Source organism: Salvia splendens, chromosome 14, assembly GCF_004379255.2.
Source record: "Salvia splendens isolate huo1 chromosome 14, SspV2, whole genome shotgun sequence".
Lineage (NCBI taxonomy): Eukaryota > Viridiplantae > Streptophyta > Magnoliopsida > Lamiales > Lamiaceae > Salvia > Salvia splendens.
This window is the reverse complement of record NC_056045.1, coordinates 19,649,780-19,670,515: the sequence shown is the minus strand read 5'-3', so window position 1 is coordinate 19,670,515 and position 20,736 is coordinate 19,649,780. Positions and strand designations below refer to the sequence as shown.

General features: G+C 35.7%; 3 protein-coding genes and 1 long non-coding RNA gene across 8 annotated transcripts; 1 reads left to right on the top strand and 3 right to left on the bottom strand.

Moving 5' to 3' along the window:
- Positions 1-59: 59 nt before the first annotated feature.
- LOC121763338 lies at positions 60-2,134 on the top strand. 5 transcript variants are annotated; one of them, XR_006042429.1, is made up of 5 exons: positions 65-519; positions 841-956; positions 1,048-1,205; positions 1,291-1,646; positions 1,779-2,134. It is a non-coding gene; the product is annotated as an uncharacterized LOC121763338 (long non-coding RNA). The 5 variants fall into 5 exon arrangements; XR_006042426.1 differs by having other exon boundaries at positions 66-519; positions 841-961; XR_006042427.1 differs by having other exon boundaries at positions 67-519; positions 841-961; positions 1,077-1,205.
- Positions 2,135-2,218: 84 nt separating this feature from the next.
- On the bottom strand, positions 2,219-6,075 carry LOC121763335 (ruBisCO large subunit-binding protein subunit beta, chloroplastic-like). The gene is made up of 14 exons (XM_042159337.1): positions 5,923-6,075; positions 5,226-5,464; positions 5,021-5,146; positions 4,717-4,854; positions 4,552-4,647; positions 4,197-4,439; positions 3,872-4,106; positions 3,586-3,755; positions 3,423-3,500; positions 3,266-3,337; positions 3,069-3,173; positions 2,879-2,971; positions 2,707-2,799; positions 2,219-2,606 (listed from the first exon to the last, which is right to left on the bottom strand). The coding sequence occupies exons 2-14, from the start codon at positions 5,451-5,453 to the stop codon at positions 2,469-2,471; spliced, it is 1,815 nt and encodes a 604-aa protein (XP_042015271.1). The 5' UTR covers positions 5,454-5,464; positions 5,923-6,075; the 3' UTR covers positions 2,219-2,468.
- Positions 6,076-7,622: 1,547 nt separating this feature from the next.
- On the bottom strand, positions 7,623-9,762 carry LOC121765612 (probable serine/threonine-protein kinase PBL16). The gene is made up of 6 exons (XM_042161816.1): positions 9,507-9,762; positions 8,877-9,178; positions 8,649-8,784; positions 8,429-8,565; positions 8,241-8,364; positions 7,623-8,165 (listed from the first exon to the last, which is right to left on the bottom strand). Exons 1-6 carry the CDS (start codon positions 9,568-9,570, stop codon positions 7,780-7,782), a joined length of 1,149 nt encoding a protein of 382 aa, XP_042017750.1. The 5' UTR covers positions 9,571-9,762; the 3' UTR covers positions 7,623-7,779.
- Positions 9,763-14,092: 4,330 nt separating this feature from the next.
- On the bottom strand, positions 14,093-16,935 carry LOC121764308 (receptor-like protein 2). The gene is made up of 2 exons (XM_042160350.1): positions 16,699-16,935; positions 14,093-16,154 (listed from the first exon to the last, which is right to left on the bottom strand). Exons 1-2 carry the CDS (start codon positions 16,933-16,935, stop codon positions 14,115-14,117), a joined length of 2,277 nt encoding a protein of 758 aa, XP_042016284.1. The 3' UTR covers positions 14,093-14,114.
- Positions 16,936-20,736: the final 3,801 nt, after the last annotated feature.

The window sequence follows — 20,736 nt, the reverse complement described above, 5'->3', positions numbered from 1 at the left end:
TAAGCATCAATATATATCTTTAGTAACACAAAAAAGATCTTATCTTTAGCTATGAAAGTTGTAGTCCTAAGGAAAGACAGAGGGGTAGGGAGAAAGGAGCCTTGGCCCCTTCCAAAATGAAATCTTTTTTCATTTCAATTAAAATTAATTGGCTTCAATAATCAAGTGGCTCTTAGCCACATTTCATGCTTCTCATCCCCACCACTTCCACCATTTCCTCATGCCTCATCATTTCTTTGAAACTTCAATTCTTAAAATCATATCCCACCTTCACAACAACAAAACCTGTATACTCTACTAAAAAAATGCTCCCACGTAAGGCATAATTGCCTAGATTCATGCTATTGTCCATTGTATCTCACTCTCTCTCTAGGGAGGAAACAGTGTGGGACACTACAAATCAGTAGAAAAAAAGGATCACTTTACATAAGGCTCAAAAGGGAAGATTTTGCACCTGATATGAAAGGCAAAAGGGATTGACATCTGGAGAGAAATGGATTGCTTAGTTTGGCATCTTAGGTAAGATAACAGCTTAAGCTCAAATCTGGCAGCACTTGATTCCTAATCATTAAAAGGGTTTCTAGTTCTCTCATCCAAAAGCATATCTTGACTTTGGTTGTGACAAAAGGCCAATTCTTTGTTTATTTAATGCTGGTTTTGGGTAAGAAACACCCCTTTGTAATCCAGAATATATACCATTTGGTGCCCAACATATGTTTAATATTGGGAAAAGAGGTTTCTGCTAAAGTTGGTAGAGTTTATTAGTATTTGATTATGTAATGTCACATTTAGGCCTAATTTCCATATCTAAAATTTCCTTGTGCTGTTGTGGAAGCAAAGATTTGCAAGAGACATACAAATAAGAAACTCATTGATTTGAGAGGATCAGATGTTTTGCTGTGGAAAAAGAATGGCATGTGTTGGTTGAAAAAGAAAGGAACCGTTAATTGCTCAAGGTTTGGTAAGAATATGCTTGTACTATATTTTGGATTTTCGGACACTGTTCGCAGTTAAAAAATAACACGTAATGGAATGTTGGGCGGTTAGGTGCCTTACATATTGGTGTTTCTTTATAGCTGGACTCTCTGCCTAAGCATTCCTCCTCTTTCGTTCTCTTTAAACTATCGTTCGTGTTCCTAAAAGAGGGCGGACACGCATTTGGATCGTTACATGAATCTTGATTTATGCATCTGTCTGACTTTCTGGTAAGTGTTGCTGCATTATTGTGTTTTTTTTTCGCATTAGATTCTTGAAAAACTGCGGTTCTTGAATTGTAGACTCTGTATGAAGGTTGAATCTTGAAGGCGAAATAATCAAGATGACACGACGATGAAGGAAACCATTTTCATGAGGGTATTGTTCTGCAAGATCCACTGTCCATTGATGTGCTTCTGCAAGCCCTCTGCTGCTCATCTCTACACTTCAAAGCCATTGAAACTGGAAAGTGCTCCACATGTTGCTCCTTCGACAGTTTATGCTAAGGAAGAAGAGTGTGTCGAAGCGAGGGTTGAAGCTGCTGTGGTAAAAAGCTGCATACGGAAGTCCTGTCTTCGCCCTAACTCCACCAGAGGGATTGGGAAGAAAAAAGTGCAGTGGATGGACCACCTGGGGAAGGAACTTGCTGAGATCAGGGAAATTGAATCAAGGTGATTGATCCCCCTTTTTGTATCAAGTTTTTCAATTTCCTATTTGGCTTTTCATTTAGCACCAAAATCTGTTTAATACTGTATTTTCATTTCTGTGAGAATTTGCTTCTTGATTTCAACTTGTCTTCTCAGTGAGTCTGGAGATACTGATAACGAAGATGAAAGCAGCCGTTGTCTCTGTGCCATTCTCTGAGGCTGCTGCTCCGTCTCTGACTTGACAATATGCAGTGGGATATTACGGCTCTTGAAGAGAGCAGAGGTGATCAATCTGCTACTTTGGCTTCATTTTTGCGTCGTTCGACTGCTGATCTCCGCTTCTAATCCAGCCGATCTGTCTGCCGATTGTACATCATCAATTCTTTGTTACAAAGATGAAATCCTACATCAGTGGCTACTGTATTATCACTGCTAACACCAAACTCCGTTTGAGAATTGTTACATTCAATTTAATATGCTTACATGCAATTTGTGTCATTGCAAACTCAAAAGTGATATAGAGCATCGAAACAAACAAGTGTAAAAACTGTTGATAGCATTCTCATTGATGGAAGGCTCTTCATTAGAGGCTCGAATTAAGGAAATTATATCTATTTTTTTTTTGCCAATTTCATTCCACTTGAAATTACAAGATTACATTCATTACAAGATCATTTCATTGCTAATTTGGAAACAGAAGAAATAATTTATTGAACATTGAATTGAAGGTATGATTGTCCAACCTAAACATGGCAGTGTCATCACTCCAAAACTCAAGATCTAATCTATAACTGCCGGCCAACCACATTGGAGCTTCAACACCACCTCCTCTCTTCATTGATTCGCTTAGTAACCATACCCTGAGTTGTCCATTGGGTTTCCTGCCACGACTGGCTCAGGCTCCTTGATCTCCACCACCACGCAGTCCGACATCAAGAATGTCTTCGCCACCGAAGATGCGTGCTCTAAGCAACACCTCACCACCTAGGCTCAACAAAACAACCAAGAATTAGAGACTGCAAGGAAGATAACAACACTCCTAAATGGTTTCCTTCATTCAAATGACACCTTATCTACTACCTACCTTAGTCGGGTCAATAATTCCTGCAGCCATGAGATCTTCATACTGTCCGGTTGCAGCATTGTATCCGTATTTTGGGTTATCACTTGACAGCACCTAAACATATGCACCCACTTGATCTTAGAGGAATGAACTCTTCATAACAATTTATGCAAATGGTAAAGTATCCACACACCTTTTCACTAACAACACTTCCATTAACACCAGCATTCTTGGCTATCAATTTCAGTGGATAACTCAAAGCTCTTTTCACAATATCTGCTCCAACCTGCAATGGTTGTGGACAAGTGCAATTAAGAAACTCTCAACCATTAATATATCAAGGGATGGCCAATACTAAGGATGGATATTAAGGAAGACATTACCTTCTCCTCGACATTATCAAGAGTTTCCTTGATTGCATCTACTTTGGATGCAAGCCTCAATAGCGTGCATCCACCTCCAACGACGATTCCTTCCTCAACGGCAGCCTGTGCAGCAAGTAAGAATTTCATTAAAACCTCTTAGCATCATCGGGAAACTGAAGAATATGGCCTTTACATTGCTAGAAATCACAGCTTACCTTAGTGGCGTTGAGAGCATCTTCTACTCTAAGCTTCTTCTCTTTCAGCTCTGTTTCAGTTTGCGCTCCAACCTTCAGACAGCAGATTTATGCTTTAGAAAATTATTTTAAGAATAATAACATACAGTTTAAATATAAAAAACTGAAGTAAAATTACCTGAACCACAGCAACCCCTCCTGATAGCTTTGCGATTCTCTCATTTAGCTTCTCCTTCTCGTAATCTTGATCAGCAGCCTTCTCAACAGTGATACATTGCTTTAGAATAACATACAGACTAAATTTGATATGCTGGTGCAAAAATAATGCGAAGGTTACATACCTCAATGAGGTTTTTAATTTGAGAGACACGTTTGTTTATAGCGTCTTGAGTGCTACCATCCCCAACTATTGTAGTGGAATCCTTGCTCAACAGCACCTTGGCAGCATGACCCAAAACTTCCTTGTCAGCTTTGTCTAAGGTTAACCCGACTTCCTCCCTGATCACAGTTCCTGCATACAGAAGCAAAATTCCTCTAGGTAACAGATGTACAAGATAAAACGAGAAAAAAGTGCAAAGCAACTCGTTTCCAAAATATCAGCAAATGAAGTTTAACAAAAGAACTTACCTCCGGTCAAAGTAGCAATGTCATCAAGATACTGACTCTTTCTCTCCCCAAATCCTGGAGCTTTAAGAGCGGCAACTTTAAGTGCCCCCCTGAGCTTGTTCACAACAAGAGTTCCTAGAGCTTCTTGCTCAATATCTTCAGCAATAATCAATACGGGATAACTGCCTCTAATGGCATCCTCCAAGACATTAATGAGATCCCTTGCATTTGTTATTTTCTTGTCAACAAGCAACAACTGAAAGAGCAAATCCATTTGTTAGTCAGAATAATTTCTTACTCCTACTACACGTATTGGATCTCTAGTTAAAAATAAACAAATAGTTACCTTGCAATTCTCATACTCAACAGTCATTTTCTCGCTGTCGGTTACAAAGTAGGGAGAGATGTAGCCACGGTCAAACTGCATTCCTTCAACAACATAAAGATTGTTTTCTGCGCTTCGTCCCTCTTCAAGAGTAACAACACCTTTCCTACCAACTTTGCTCAAAGCCTCAGCGATCATATTCCCCACTTCATAGTTGTTTCCTGCACTTACAGCAGCAACATCTGCTAGTTCACTATCTTCAACCTGCAAATATCACACTGGTTATTCCATCTTAGCATTTCATAATAATCAACGTATGCATCATAGAAAGCTCATACATTTGCATCTTGTTAAACGCCAACATTGAGAAGGTTACCTCTTTAGATATCGCTTGCAGTTCAGCAACCAATGCCTTGGTAGTCTTTTCAATTCCTCTTGTAATAAGGACAGGGTTTGCTCCGGCTGCGACAACCTGCAAACAAGGCGAATCCATAAGATATAAACATTTTGATGTAAGACATCAACCCCAAGGTCCACATACCTTGACACCTTCGGCAATAAGCCCTTGTGCAAGAACAACGGATGTTGTTGTCCCATCCCCGGCCAGGTCGTTTGTCTTGGCAGCGGCTTGTCTTACCAATTTAGCTCCTATGTTCTCAACTGGATCCTCCAACTCAACCTATATTGAAATCAATGAAGTTGCAGATATAAAAGTTATTTATCATGAATCCATTAGAAGACAATGAAAACGTGTTCTACGATATCAGCGCTTACGGAATAATCTTATCATTGATTACACGAATAGCACAAAATTATAAACAATTCATATTGACTAATTGGTATACCTCACGAGCCACTGTAACTCCATCATTGACAATTTTTGGTGCACCATACTTGCTTTCAAGCACAACATTCCTTCCCTTGGGTCCAAGGGTGACACCAACTAGATCGGCAAGTTTGTTAACACCAGCCTGACACCAATCGAATTAACCTTCAATAATCATCTTAGGTGAATAACTTAGCAGAAATCAGAGGTTGCCAAATAAGCACCTGAAGCCTCTTGATGGCTGAGCCATCGTTATTGAAGTACAAGTCCTTCTTAGCAGCTGTTATCTGAGAAGGGCGTGTTTTGCGGAGGACCACATTCTTTCTCCTCCCAAGCGAACTAGCGGATATGGAAGCAAGAGACGACAACCTGCTGGATGAAACTGCGATTCTATCATCAAGAACCCTGCTGCCGGGAGCAGCCAATGAACCAACTGAGGAAAGGCCAGCCATTTACTTCTGACCTACAGCAGAAGCAAAGAGCTGAAATCAGTAATCAAGAAAGTCGACGCTATCATATATAAATTGCAAACAGGCTACAAATCTTAGATAGAGCTGAGATTACAAGCAAATGAAGATACATTTTCAATAACAAACACTGAAACATAACATTGCTTTCCAGCTACCACAAAAAAACAACCTTGAAACAAATACTATCGTCCAATTGAAATTGGGTCTGACAAAAATGGTATCTTTAATCAAAAGAGCAAGCAACAGAATTCCAAACATTATCATCAGATGGAAAGCAATACAAGAAAAGGCCAAGCATGAGCTCCTAATCTATAAGGAGATGAGCAATACAACAGCAATAAACATAGAGGCAAACATAGGAAGACCACAACTTGACATAGAAAATAAGCAATAATTCAGAAAAATAGAAGAAATTGAAAGAGAGAAGCGGAGTATTAGTGGAGTAGCTCACCGAAAATTGAAAGAAGATTGAAGATGATAGAAGCGAGGTTGAGCTTTGAAGAGAGTAGCAGATGAGGAGAGGGTTTATCCAGAAACTGACGCTAGTTGATTAGGTTTTTAGTAGGAGTAGGTGAGTGAATGAAGTGTGTGGATATCAGCCGTCCGATTTGCCTCTATCGCAGAGGAACAATCTAGAACCTCTCCCTCAGAAATTTCTCGAGCATCAAATAACATTAATTCTTGAAATTTCCCAGAAATTTCTCGAGCTTCAAAACTGTAATCTACCAGCATAGTTAACAGCTTACAAATATTTATCATTTCCTATTATTATCCGAATACCATTTGGCCATTTTGGTTGTCATGATTCTATATGGGAAAGTAATCTGATTTTTTTAATTTTAAAATCATGTGTTTGTTTCATTTTTTAATTAAATTGGGAAAGTAATTAGAATCCCGAGAATAAGGAAAATTAATACAACTTTTCAAGATTCTAAATCCAAACTTTTCTTAGGTATTTTTTCTCAGTTCTAGGATTCATACATAATTAATGCAATATTATTATTATTACTATTATTATTAATTACAATGTTTTAAAGATAATAATTAATAATTTAGTAAATAATTAAATTATAATTATATAATATAAATTATATAATAATAAATACTAATTATTATTTTATAAATTAATAATTAATTAATAAAACCGTAGTGACATTTTAAATTATAAAATTTATTTAAATATAACATTCATAAAAATAATAATAATAATTATTATTATTATAATTATAAATTATTATAATACTTCATGTAACTATAACTATAATTGTATTATAATATATTGTGATGGATGATTCATATTTAAACTACTCATCGTAATAATAAAAATAATAATATAATAATTATCATTTGTAATTAATAATTTATTAAAAAATTTATTCTTCTTTTTTATAAATAAAATAATAATAAGTATATTTTTAGTTTGGGTTTAAATCAAATATAAAATTTAAAATTTTGATATTTTTCAAACACGAGAAAGTAAGTTATTGGGAATCATATTCCCGAGATTCATTTTCCCATGAATCATTTTCTTTACCAACTTTACTTTCCCGTCAACCAAACATGGTCTTAGTAGCATTCATTTCTTGTTTAATACTTCCTCCGTCCCTGAAAATTTATTACTTATTTCCATTTTCGTCCATCCATAAAAATTTGTCACATTTCACTTTTATCATTTTTGATAGTGGACCCTATAATTCACTAACTCATTCACACTCACATTTTATTATAAAACTAATATATAAAAGTAGGACTCACATGATACCAATTTTTTCAACCCACTTTCAATTACATTTCCTAAAATCTGTGCTGGGTCAAATGGTGACGAATTATAAGGGACGGATAGAGTAAAAGACAAAAAGAGCAATTTTTTAATGAAATGTTGTTAAAAAAATCAAATCTTTCGTTTATAGAAGGGTCACTTATGCAAAATGCAAGTCATAAAAAAACTGAATTTATTACTCCCTCAGGGAAAGAAAGAATTTTGACTCTTCAGCATTTGAGTTCAATGTTTCAAATTTTGTCCATATTTATACTTTGCAAAACGGTTGAATAACTTGATCTGTTCAAGAACATTTAAACATATCTGTATAATCTCATTATCTAACAAAAAGCAAAAACTCAAATAATTAGATCACATCACACCCACCAAAAAGAGAAGAAGATTATCTACTGTATGTATGAAACCCTTTTCATTTTCTACACGGCCTATTTCTTGCTATGAAATAACCTGGACAAACTAGAATAGAAAGTAACAAGCTTGAGAAACAAAGAAGAAACAAAAGAGATTAGAGTGAGCAGTTTTGGTGTTTCAGTAGCCAGAATTAGAGTTAGGACTAGTAGTAGTAGTAGTAGTATATATGGTGAAAGATTGGTTCGGAGCTGCATTTGCATCAAGCTGCAGAGGCTCTAACGAATCCACTATGTCTCGCATGAGAGGTCGCGCCTTAGGGTTGCGGTTGAGGCAGTGGTAGGCTAGCATGGCTGCTTTCTGAACACCCTTTACAGGATAGTCTCCTCCCAGCCTAGCATCCACGATGTCGAGCACCTTCTTCTTCTCCTTGAGCAACGGGATAGCCCACTCCGTGAGGTTCTGCTCCCGTGCTGGCCTTGACCGGTCCAAGGACTTCCTGCCCGTCACAAGCTCAAGAAGCACGACTCCAAAGCTGTACACATCGCTCCTCGGAGTCAGGTGGCCTATGCATACAGAGGCGAAAACGTGATTCATAAGACAGACAGTGTCTGTGTTGAAAATGGTGATGCCAATGCTACCTGTCATTATGTACTCAGGTGCAGCGTATCCATAGGTTCCCATTATGCGCGTGGAGACATGTGTCTTGTCTCCCTCTGGCCCGTCTTTTGCAAGGCCGAAATCAGAGAGCTTCGCATTGTATTCCTGTTGAAAAAATGGATTATTGTTTTTAGTTGAATATGATCAAGAATGATTTCGAGCATCGTACCTCATCTAACAAGATGTTGGACGTCTTGAAATCACGGTAGATGACTGGCTTCTCTGCTTCGTGCAGAAAAGCCAGCCCCTTTGCTGCACCAAAAGCTATCTTCATTCTAGTAGACCAAGGCAAAGGGAGCAGCACTCCTAAAACAACATCAATTGGTGTATAAGCAACACTAGAATGCTCAAAACTCCTTAAAATTACAAGAAGATGAATGTGGAATTACTGGAAAAGAGATGGTTTTCAACGCTGCCATGAGGCATGTACTCATATATGAGAACCCGGTGTTCGTCCTCACAGCAATAGCCAATCAACTTGACTAGATTTGGATGGGAGAGCTGCCCCAAGAAGATCACCTCAGCCTAAAACATCATCAAATAGTATACATAAACATATTTACTAACTTATTGAGCAAAATGAATGATCAATTGTGATCAAGATTCTGTTTTTTTACCAGCCACTCCCTGTGACCTTGAGAACTGTTGTCTCCATCATGAACCTTAACAGCAACTGTGATAGGTTGAAGGCCTTGTATGTCTTCACTAATATATCCTTTGTACACACTTCCAAATCCTCCTCCTCCCAACAGGTAATCTTGTCTGAAATTTGAAGTGATGCTCTTGAGCTCATTGAATGTGAAAACAGTCAGTGGCTTCGACGACGTACACCGGCGTAGGTCTTCTACTTCTTCTGGATTTGATGGCAGTTTTCTCTCATCTTTTCTTACCTTCTCTCTGTCGCCTTGATCTGGGGATTCTGCAACACAAAATTACATGTATTTTCTTACTTAAAAGTTATGCTTTCTCGATCATTTTCAGCTATTTTTCATTATTAGTATATTGAAAGCATCAACTATACCATTTGCCACCACAACTAAATAAAGAATCAAGGATCAAGATGCAGATATTCGAATTTAGCTTGAAATAGCATAAAGCTTAGAATCTTTCTGCATATCTCTGAGGGAAACAATACTGGAATATACATGAAGATAAAACAACATACAAATTTGATATCAAAATATGGCTGAAAACAATAAAGATCAAATTTTTATCCAAGAAAACTGAGAAAACAAAGGAAAACTCACCAGATTTTGTGTTAGAAGAGACCCTGTAAATCAAAGGTTCCCACCCACACCAACAATTCCCCATTAGATCAAACCCACAAAAATCTAAAAAAAAATTACTTGTTCAAAAACTCATCAGAGAACACCCCATGAAAGAAAGATGTGATTTTTTTTCAAGAAAAAGGAGGCAGCAGCAAAAGGAAAGAAGGAAAAAAGAATAAGTGGGCTAATTTGGAAAGAGTTGCGAGTAAAGGGAAATGGTGATAGTTTATGGAAAATGGCAATGATGAGTGGAAGCGTGAGTGGGTCACAGTAGTCTGGGAATGTCACATAGCATTAGTTGATTCCTTATTGTTGCACTTTTTTTTATCAAGAATTGTTCAGTAGCAAGTTAGTGCGTTTTTCAATTAATTCCCACCAATCCTTTCGTATCCCTCTCTCTATCTCAGCATATCTCTTCTTGAGCTGTTGAGCATGCGCATGACATCTCCCATACCATTTCCCTATCTCTTCTACTTGTATGACACATGACTCTTGATTTCAAAGAGATTTTGGAAGATGTTAAATTTTAGTTTTGCTTATTTGTGTGTTGTCCCTTACTGTTAGTTGTCTTATGTAACCACCTTACCTACTTATTTTAGAAACATATTGTGATGGTAGTGGTGAGAGCATCCACAATAAGAATCGGAAAGTCATAGCCCAGCCACGAACTCCTCCTGCCACATCATCAGCACTAAAAACTCCTTCAGCCACATCATCAGGACAAACAACTGGACAAGCAATAGCTCAGTCATAGTCTAGCCACAATAAACAAAAGTATAAAAAACAAATAATTAACAATCACACAAAATACGGAATTAAATTTACGACACAGATACGAGAAAATTCAATAATAATATTAAAATTTTAAAAAGTACATTAATTAAAAAACACACTTCATTAAAATTAAAATAACATTACAACATCATCATTAATGAGTTTGTCCCACATCGAAAGTGGAACATAAAACATTCAAGGATGTCTCTATAAAAGAGAAACAACTAAGAATGAGTTTGTCCCACATCGAAAGTGGAACATAAAACATTCAAGGATGTCTCTATTAAAGAGAAACAACCAAGAATGAGTTTCATAAAAGAAAACATTCACGGGTGTCTCTATAAAAGAGAAACAACCAAGAATGAGTTTCATAAAAGAAAACATTAAATAAAAAAAAATTTAAATTTTCGCTGCAATAGCGGCCAGCCGATCGGTGAGCGCTCGGGAATCGGCGTGCGCTCGTCGTTTTTCTCGCTGATTTGGTGCTCGCCGGCTGCAATAGTTCGGCGAGCGGACCAGCGAGCGGCAAAAATCGGCGAGCCGGTGCGCTGGCCGCTATTGTAGATGCTCTGATAACTTTAAGTTATTAATTAAGGTTCTATTCGATTATAAAGATTGTATCTTGATATTAAATATGTAGTGTGTTTGGTTCATGAGATTAAATTCATCAACTCTATTGGAGAAGATCACGAAAGATATGCGAGATAATATCCTACCAAACATAGGAGATATCAATCAATGTAATTAATGAGTTTTTTCCTTGTATAGTCTATCTTAGTCCTATACAATAGTGTCTAATGTATAATGAATATATCAACGAATAATAGAAGCCCTTCTTTACCGATCCCGACCTTTTAACAAACTCAATCCAAGATGAATAACCATGTGATAATTGTCCAGAGCCTTTGTCCTAGCGGCTAAGAGCTTAGACATTATTGTACTCCTTCCGTCCCTAAAAGTTTGTCCCATATTTCCATTTCCATCCGTCCCACAAAATTTGTCTCATTTTACTTTTTACCATTTTTGGTAGTGGACCTTATATTCCACTAATTCATTCATACTCACATTTTATTATAAAGCTAATACTCCCTCCGTCCCATAGTAGATGTCACACTTGGGAGATGGCACGAGATTTTAGAAAATGTTATTTTGTGTGTTAAATGGTGAGAGAAAATATAATTTTATAATTGATGTGAGAGGGAACTTTTTCCAAAAGAGGAAATGTGACATCTTTTGTAGGACAAACTAAAAAGGAAAGTGTGACATGTACTATGGGACGGAGAGAGTATATAAAAGTAGGACTCACATTTTACTAACTTTTTCAACTCACTTTTCGTTACATTTCTTAAAACTCGTACCGGGTCAAAGTGGGACAATATTTGGGGGACGAAGGGAATATGAGGTAATTTCCTCCTTTCTATAAGAGTTTATTTTTAATTTCCTCCTTCATATAGGAGTTTATTTAGAAAATAATAATAATAATAATAATAATAATAATAATGTGATAATTAGTCATAATTAACCTCCTCCAACTAAAATAATCTCACTATTTAATTTTAAATTATATGTTGATATTATTTTATCTAGCAATGAATACTACCTAAAAAGAAACATACTTTTATAAATAAAAGAGAGGTACAATATTAATAAATTTTTAAATAAAACTAAATTTAGTTGAGAATTCGCATATATGTGTGATGAAGAATATTTATAAGTTCCTGGGAGAAAAGATTCTCAACTAAATTTAGTTGTATTTTAAAAAGCTAACTGGCAGTATGTTAGGTGAGAAATTTTTTTACTAACATTTATAAAAGCAGGATTAAAGCAAGAATGTTACATCTGATTATTCAAAACCATCGGTTAAGAATGGTAATTAAGTGAAATGAGGTTAAAATAATGCAACATTGGCCAAGTAGAAATTAGAAAGTAGTAGTATCAAGTTTTGTCAACAATAATGTGTTTTAAGTTTAACTCATTAATCTTGGAAATCAGTAGTTCCAGTTAACTAGATGCAGTAATTATGCCCAACTGTAAAAATTAGTACTTTCTCCGTCCCAACTAAATTAAGTCGTATTCCTCTTTTGAATGTCCCAGCTAAGTTGAGTAATTTCTTTTTTCGACAAAAAAATAAAACATTCAATCAGTCTTACTATATTTCATCACCTACTTTACCCTCTCGTTATCTTTCCTACTTTATTCTTCTCTCATACTTTTCAACACAATTTCTTAATTTATGTACCCAAAAGTTTTGACTTAGTTGGATCGGGGGAAGGGAGTATCATATTGGATGAAGTTATGTAACAAAACTTTCTAGAAATAGAAAGAGTGTTTAACTGTCGGCGCCTTCTAATTAAGTTGGAAAAGTGTAAAAAATATATACATTTCTCTTGAGCACGCTGGCTGAGGACTGTATGGATGCATACAATCAAAGTCAATGACTTATCCCAAAAAGATGTCTGCAAAAATGGATATTTAGTGGAAGCTGCTGACATAGAAATTCCTAACAAGAAGTACCTAGTTATTACAACATATGGAGATGTTTGTCAAGACAATAAAAAGTGAAGACTTCCGTGAACAATGGAATATAGGGTTCAAAGTTCTATTTATTCATGGGAAAAATGTTACTCTGTCCCTAAAAAAATAGAAAACATTTAAAGCAACACAGATTTTAATGCATTATCATTATAGGATAAAATTTAGAATAATGCTATGCGGCCACATTATGGCTAGCCATAAATTAATTAAATAACAAAAAAAATTGAATTTTTTTCAAATTTTTGATTTATTACTACTTGATTTTACTTTTATATCATCATCATTATATGTTGCTCAACATGTTAGTGTTGCTCTTTCGTAGTTTTTGCTCAACTTATTACTACTGTCATTTCTTGATTGTTGCTCAACGTATACAGTAATTCGTGATATTAATGTGTTTTACGTAATGGAATTCAAAGATAAGTATCAACTCACAAGTCCATTCACACACATATAAGTTTATATCGATAATTCTAATTTTTTTATACATGTAAATGGACTAAATTAACTCTTTATGGCCGGCCACATTATGGCCATTTAGCATCACACTAAAATTAAATCTCAATTTTTTGACACAAATTACACAAAACTCATAATTTTATACTATATCACAACTTTGTTTGAATAAAATTCAATAGTTTTATCATATTATTGTACACGTTTATTATTAAACACATCTATAATTTTAGACTTATAAACATAGATTGTTTCTAAAGTATTTCTAATAAATATTTCATAATTTTTGAAGAGAATAAATTGGGTTGTGCATAGCACGTGTGTGATACTAGTATACTACGTAATTCCTCTGTTCCATAGTAGTAGAATTACATTTTCATTTTTGGTGTTCCATAGTAGTAGAATTATTTCATTTTTAGTAAAATGTAACACATTTTTTCAGTCATACTTTTCTCTCCCTCTTACTCTCTCCGTCCCAAGGAAGATGACCCCTTCCTTGGGCGCACGAGAATTTATACAATTTTATTTTGTGTGTAAGTGAAGAGAGTAAAGTAAGAGAGAAGAAATAAAATATAGATAAATGTGTTTCATTTTTAGTAATGAGTCATTTTGATTGGGACATTCTATCTTTTCATCTCTCTTACTTTATCTTTTTATTTAAATTATATATATTTTTTATCTCCGAAAAGAAATGTCTCGGTTAATCTACTATGCAACATGGGAGTATATAATAACCATACGTAGGTAATAAACACAATATTAGTGCCATGCGTGCAATACTGAGACACAATGTGAGACTAGATCCAAGAAAAAGTTTCAGGTCTAGCAAGTCTTGATCAGCAATGTAATGGCAACTGCTACAACTCCAACACAGTATCCCAACCCCAAAGGGAGACCATACACTGATACTTCACTACCCTTTTCTTCTTCATCTTTATCTCCATCTCTAACAACTACTGCAGAGCAGTTTCTTTTTATTACAAACCCACACAGTTTGGGATTCCCTTCAAATGAGTTGGTCGAAAATGTATCAAACTGCCCGCCTCTCGGAATCTCTCCTTCCAGATCATTGTCAGCAACGCTCAACCGGGACAAGAAATGCAGCCCCCTCAGTGACTCAGGAATCTCTCCGGAGAGATGGTTCCCTGACATATTCAGGCTCTCCAAGTTAGTCAGACCCGAGAGCTGGCTCGAGATGCTGCCTGTGAAGCGGTTGTTGCTGAGGTCCAGCGCTTGGAGAGCCTCCAACCCTCCTATCTCTTGTGGGATTTCTCCGCTGAGATTGTTGCTGCCCACTGCCAACACGCGGCGCAGGTTGTAGAGACGGTTGTATCGGTTCCCATCTATTAGGAAAGGCAGCTGCAGATAGCTCATGTCGGAGGAGGTGTTGTTTTCAGAGAGCAGAGCTGGCATGAGGCCGAGCTGCGGTGGGAGGTGTCCGGAGAGCTGGTTTTCGGTGAGGTTGAGTGTGTAAAGGCTTGGCATAGCTCCCAACCAGCTTGGGATTGTTCCTGTCATCCTGTTTTTGCATAAAACTAATCTCTTCAGTTTGGTGAGCTTTGCAATCCAGGGAGGGATATGGCCTTGTAGAGAGCAGTTTCCTAGAGCAAGAATCTCCAAGCTGTGGAAGCCTACTCCAAGGGTGTTGTTGTCATCAGGCATAATCTCATCTTGGAAGGTGCCCATCATGATCAAGACGGCGAGATTGTGGCAGTGGCTGAGGGTCTTTAAAGCGCTGAGGACGTTAGAGAGATTGTTCTTTGCAAGAGCTAGGTGTTGGAGAGATTTCAGAGAGGCCATGCATGGTGGAACCTCACCAACTAGCCGGTTTCGTGACAGACCAATGGCGGTGAGTGAGCTGCAGGTGCACACTGTGTGTGGGATGTTGCCAGTGAAGGCGTTTCCGCTGAGGTCAAGGACTTGCAGGTGATGGAGTTTGGAGAAGTAAAGGGGAGTAATGTCTCCTTCAAGGTGGTTGTCTCTCACCACCAGAGTTTTTAGTTTGGTGCAGTTCATCAAAGAAGGAGGGAGGGTGCCATTGATGGCGTTGTTGTGGAGGACTAGTGTTTCCAGCTTGGTTAGCAATCCCATTCTTCGAGGTATCTCACCGCTAAGTAGATTGAAATGTAGCTCCAAGGTGGTGAGGTTTGAAAGTTTAACAATGGTGTTGCTGATGAGCCCTGAAAACTGGTTATCATGAAGGGAGATTTCCTTCAACATTCTCATGTTGTAAAGATCGCGTGGCAGCGGACCCGAGAGAGAGTTGGAGCCTGCTCTGAGAACTTGGAGGTTCGAACATTGGCTGAGGCCAGGAGATATAGGGCCAGTGAATTGATTCATGGAGAAATCCAGGATTTTAACTTGTTGGGAGGTGCTGCAAATATTTGAAGGAATGGAGCCTGTCAAAGTGTTGTTACTGATATTGAAGCTGATGAGATTGAATGTGTGATGGAGGAATGAAGGGTGGAATGAGCCATTGAAGTGATTGCTGGATATGTCTAAGGTTTGGATGGAGGGTGGTAGAAAGAGCTGAAGTGGACTAGAAAAACGGTTGAAACTCAAATCTAGAGTTTGAAGTGTTTGGATGTTGGGGAAAGGGCCTGAGAATTGGTTATGGGAGAGATTGATGTGAGCAAGGAAAGGTAGGTCTCCAAGAGTGGGGGTAATGGTGCCGGAGAGGTGCTTCTCCGGCAACCATAAATGCGTGACTCGAGCAACGTCATCATGTATGTTGCAGTGTATTCCTTGCCATTGGCAGCAATTAGTAGATGGAGACCAGTTGAGAGGAGAGGATGAGATGTGGTGGTGGAAAGATAGGAGGGTTTGGTGGTCAAGTTGATGACAACTTGAAATAGCTTTAATCTGGGAAAGAATGAGAAAGCTAATTGCAACTAAAATCTTCATGTTGCCTTAGTTCATGTGAGTTGGAAAAAAGCATCTTATTATCTTATACTATATACACAAGAAAGTAGAAACAATCAAGAAAAAATATGTTAAGGGAATTTCAGGTCTAGGGGAACAAGGGTTCCCTGCTGCAGCTGCAAACATGGATAAAAGTGATTGAAAACCAAGTTAGTCAATTTGTGGTTGAAAACAAGAGAGAAAAGTAATTAAGCTGATGTGTGTGGGATGAATTAATTCCCCAAGGAACTGGGAATTTGGTAAGACTTCAGTCCAATGACTTTGGAAAGTAGTGTTACAAGAATTGTTCAAGATACAATGACTAGCTGGCATAATTATACAAAATTATGTTCTAATATTTGGTTCAACAGTCCTGTAGTATTGATACATTTTTTGTATATATAGCATTGAAAAAGGAAATGTAGTTGTCGACTTAATATTGACCATTATTTATATAGTACTATGTCATAAATTGTTGACTTGTTTTACATTCTTGTTACATTACATCCCCATGCAGCTTTACCACATATTGAACAGAAAATGCAATGGCAACTATACAAATTTGGTGCAATGTGTTTGGAGCCTTAAGGGCATCCCTAACGCAGGCGGGCCGGACAGCACCTGGGTCCCGGCCCATGTCCTGCGCATGGGAGGAAGGGAAGTAGCGGCCCGGCGCAGCGTTAGAGCCAGGCGGGCAATACCCGTTGCGTCCCAGCCCGGCGTTGGAGGCCTTCGGGGCCATACCCGAACCCCTTACATTTTTTAATTTTTTTTCGATTTTTTGACTTATTTATATCTCATTTCTTCAATATTCTTCTACCCATTTCTCATTTCTATCCTTTAAAATATTTCAATATTTGTTGTTTGTAATTTTGTAAGTTATTTTCTAGGACTTTGTAATTTTTAATTTCTAGGGTTTGTAATTTTTTATTTTCGACTGAACAATGAATTTTCCGTGTTTTATTTTTTTCAACGTTTTCTATTTTACGAGTAACATATGTTGAAGTTGTGAATAGTGCAATTTAATAGTTTGGGCCTAGATGAGGCCTGCAGGGTTAGAGGAGTTGTGGCCTGGCCCGGAAATTTAGGGGAACGATGACGTGGAGGGGACTTGGGACCTGAATTCAGACCGGGGTTGTGGATGCTCTAATGGATTGAACACTAGAGCCCGACTCCGATTTATCCAACTTTTTTGGGCCAAATTCAAACAGATCCTAAGGCCTTTCTTGGTATGACATAATTAAATAAAGAATGGAATGGAATGGAATGATAATTCCATGATGAGAAATACAAAATGAATGTAATTGTTATTTCTTGGTTGATTCTATTTATTTGCTTAGTGATTACAAATAATATAGGAAGATAATAGAATGAAATGGAATGAAATGTGAATAATTCATACGGTTATTCACCAAAAAAATTAATTTATTTAAAAATATTTTTATCAAATATGTTGAATTATATTATTATGGTGTGTGGGTGTGAGTATGCATAGTGTGTGTAGTGTGTATGTGTGTTGGTGTGTGTGAGTGTGTGAGCATAGAGTGTGTGGGCGTGTGTGAAAGTGTGTGTGCGTGTTTGAATCAGTGTGTATAGTGTTTAGAATTTATTTTCCAATTATTAAATAATCTAAATTTTAATTTTATTATAAAATTTAAAAATTACTTGAGATGATATTGAATTGATATATAAGTATAATATAAATTCCCTCCGTCCGTGATAGAGTCCTAATTGAGTTCCTTGCGGGTTTTAAGAAATAGACAGAAAAGTGGTTCGAAGAAATAGTAAATATGGGTCACATTTTTATATAATATTTTTATAATATAATGTGAGTGGAAATAGTTAGTGTAATGTGAGACTTACTTATAATTTATAGTAAAAATGAATTGACACTCTTATTGGCGGACATACCAAAATAGAAAAACATGACTCCTAATCGAGGAGTATATGTTGTTTAATTTTAAGGAAATACTATAAAATAGGAAGAAAAAAGAATGCAATAAAATGATCATTCTTTGACTAAATAAAAGGAATGGATATTCCCATACAAAATGAAATGGTGATTTAGATTCTCATGCAAAGGTATAGAATGAAAATAATTCTCCCATCTCATCCAATCCCATCCCATCCCATCCCATTAAACATTATTACATATTGGTATGTTTTTGTAATTGGTCAATTCAGGCGCCTACCTTGAGATTTTTGATAGTTATCTGCTTTTTTTCATTTGAATTATTTTACTTTTATATTAATTATATAAATTAAAATTATTATTATTCTACTGTTATTACATACTTAAGAAAATAATATTATTTTGTTATTTAATTATAATTTACAGTTTAGTTTATTTTATGTTTAAGGTATTTTCTATTTATTGAAATTTATTTTACTAGTATATGATTATTTTAAGAATAAAATATAGTGACATGCTTAATTATAAGAATTTTTTGGGTAGAAGGGATTCGATCGCACGGGCCATGACCTCGAAAATATGTTTATTTTTCTCTGATATTCATTAAACTATACATATACAAAATGCAAGTTTTGAATATAATAACATAAATATCATTGAGAGTTGAATAGGCACACTAATTTTTTTTAGTTAAAGAGAAATAGTTATAACATTCTCTTATTTTTTCTTCATTTAACTATATATTAATAGTATTATTTTTCTAAGATAACTGTGAAAAACTGTGTAAAGTAATATGGAACGAAGGGAAAATAAATTTTAAGTAGTAAATAATGTATATTTTAACATAGAATATTTATTAGGCATTTAGGCTCTTCATTTATTGCATGAGTGATTGTTAAAGGGAAAATAAATTTTAAGTATTAAATAATGTAACATAAAGGAATATTTATTAGGTTCTTCATTTATTGCATGAGTAAAATTGTCCATTAAACGAAATAACGGTGGATAATATTAATGACATTCATTGTCACTTTTATTATTAGTCACCCATAACCTATTAACTTTGTACCGCTACAAATTCACAATCTCACTCCACACTATTTCTTGCACTTAAGACGCTACAATTATGCAAAAAGTGTATTCTCATTTCCACAATTATATCTTTTTTTGGCTCAATATTAATCATCTTTTTATAGATATTGGAGGATTTCAAAAGTTTTTCTTATCCTAAGTGGAGAAAGTGAAAGGTTTTGAAAGAATCTCATAATTTTTTTTAATTATAAATGCATGACATTTGGTACGTTTTTTTGTTTTTTGTTTTTGTTTGTTTTTTTTTACATCTGGTAGGTTATATCTACACATTCCTATTTTTTCTATTATTCTTTGCTGAATTTTTGGAATTTATTTGATTATATTACTTTTTATTAGTAGTATAATAGATTGTTATATGCATTTGTGATTTTAAAACTTGATATAATGATTTGTTTCGTATACTAGCTCCGCCCACAAAAAATCATTATAATGATATAATGATTTTCTTCTTTCCTTTCATTTTACCAATTACACATTAAAACTCGTGTAAACCACAAATGACTTATTTTTATGGAACGGAGGGAGTATGATTTTTGTATGACCTACCATAGTCCAATATACGGTAAAAGTTCGGTATACCGCAAAATTAAGATATACTGAATTTCAAAAGTATGACATACCGAAAATACAGTACGGTATAAGTATTGAAATTCGTCATACTGAAAATTCAATACACCGAAAATTCAGGTAAGGTAAAATGTATTACTCCTCCGTCCCATAAAAATATGTGCACTTTCTATTTTCGTCCATCTCATAAAAATATGGGCATTTCCATTATGGAAAGTTAACATAATTTATTACCTCTATACATCAATTGATTTACAACTTATACCTCTATTAAAATACTATTAATAATGTGGGTTTCACTATCGACTAACACTACTTTAACTACTATTCCCCTCTATTCCCCTACTATTTCCCATTTTTTTTAATACTAAATTTTCAATACGGTATGATGGTTTCGGTAATGTATATCGTACCGACCCACTTGCTTGATCCTTAATTATTTAGCCTTATTAACTTCGCTTTGCTTGAGTTGGCCACTAATCATAACAAGTGTGATACTTATACTCAGAATCAGTCAAAACTATTAGGATGGAGGGTGGTAATCAGATAAACAACCAACTTACTAGTTTATGTAGTAACCGCCCTTTTAGCTATCATGATGGAGAGCACTGAATATTTTATCTATTCCTAGCATGCTATAACTATAAATTTAGTTTTTAATCCTAGCATTCCACAACTATAAAACTAAGCAAATGACACTAAAGCGACGATCATTGACCTGACAAGAATACATTGAACGAATAAACGATCAACATAATCTTCCATCCAGCCAATCTATAACACACTCACCAGTTTTACCAATTCTCAAGTTAAAATAATAAAAATTCGACTTTATGAATTATTTGGTTAATTATAAAATATTATAATTATCATTATTTTTGTTAACATTTATAAAATCACATTACCTTCACACACACATTTATAAAAATTCGACTTTATGAATTATTAGTGTGACACCTATAAATATACTCC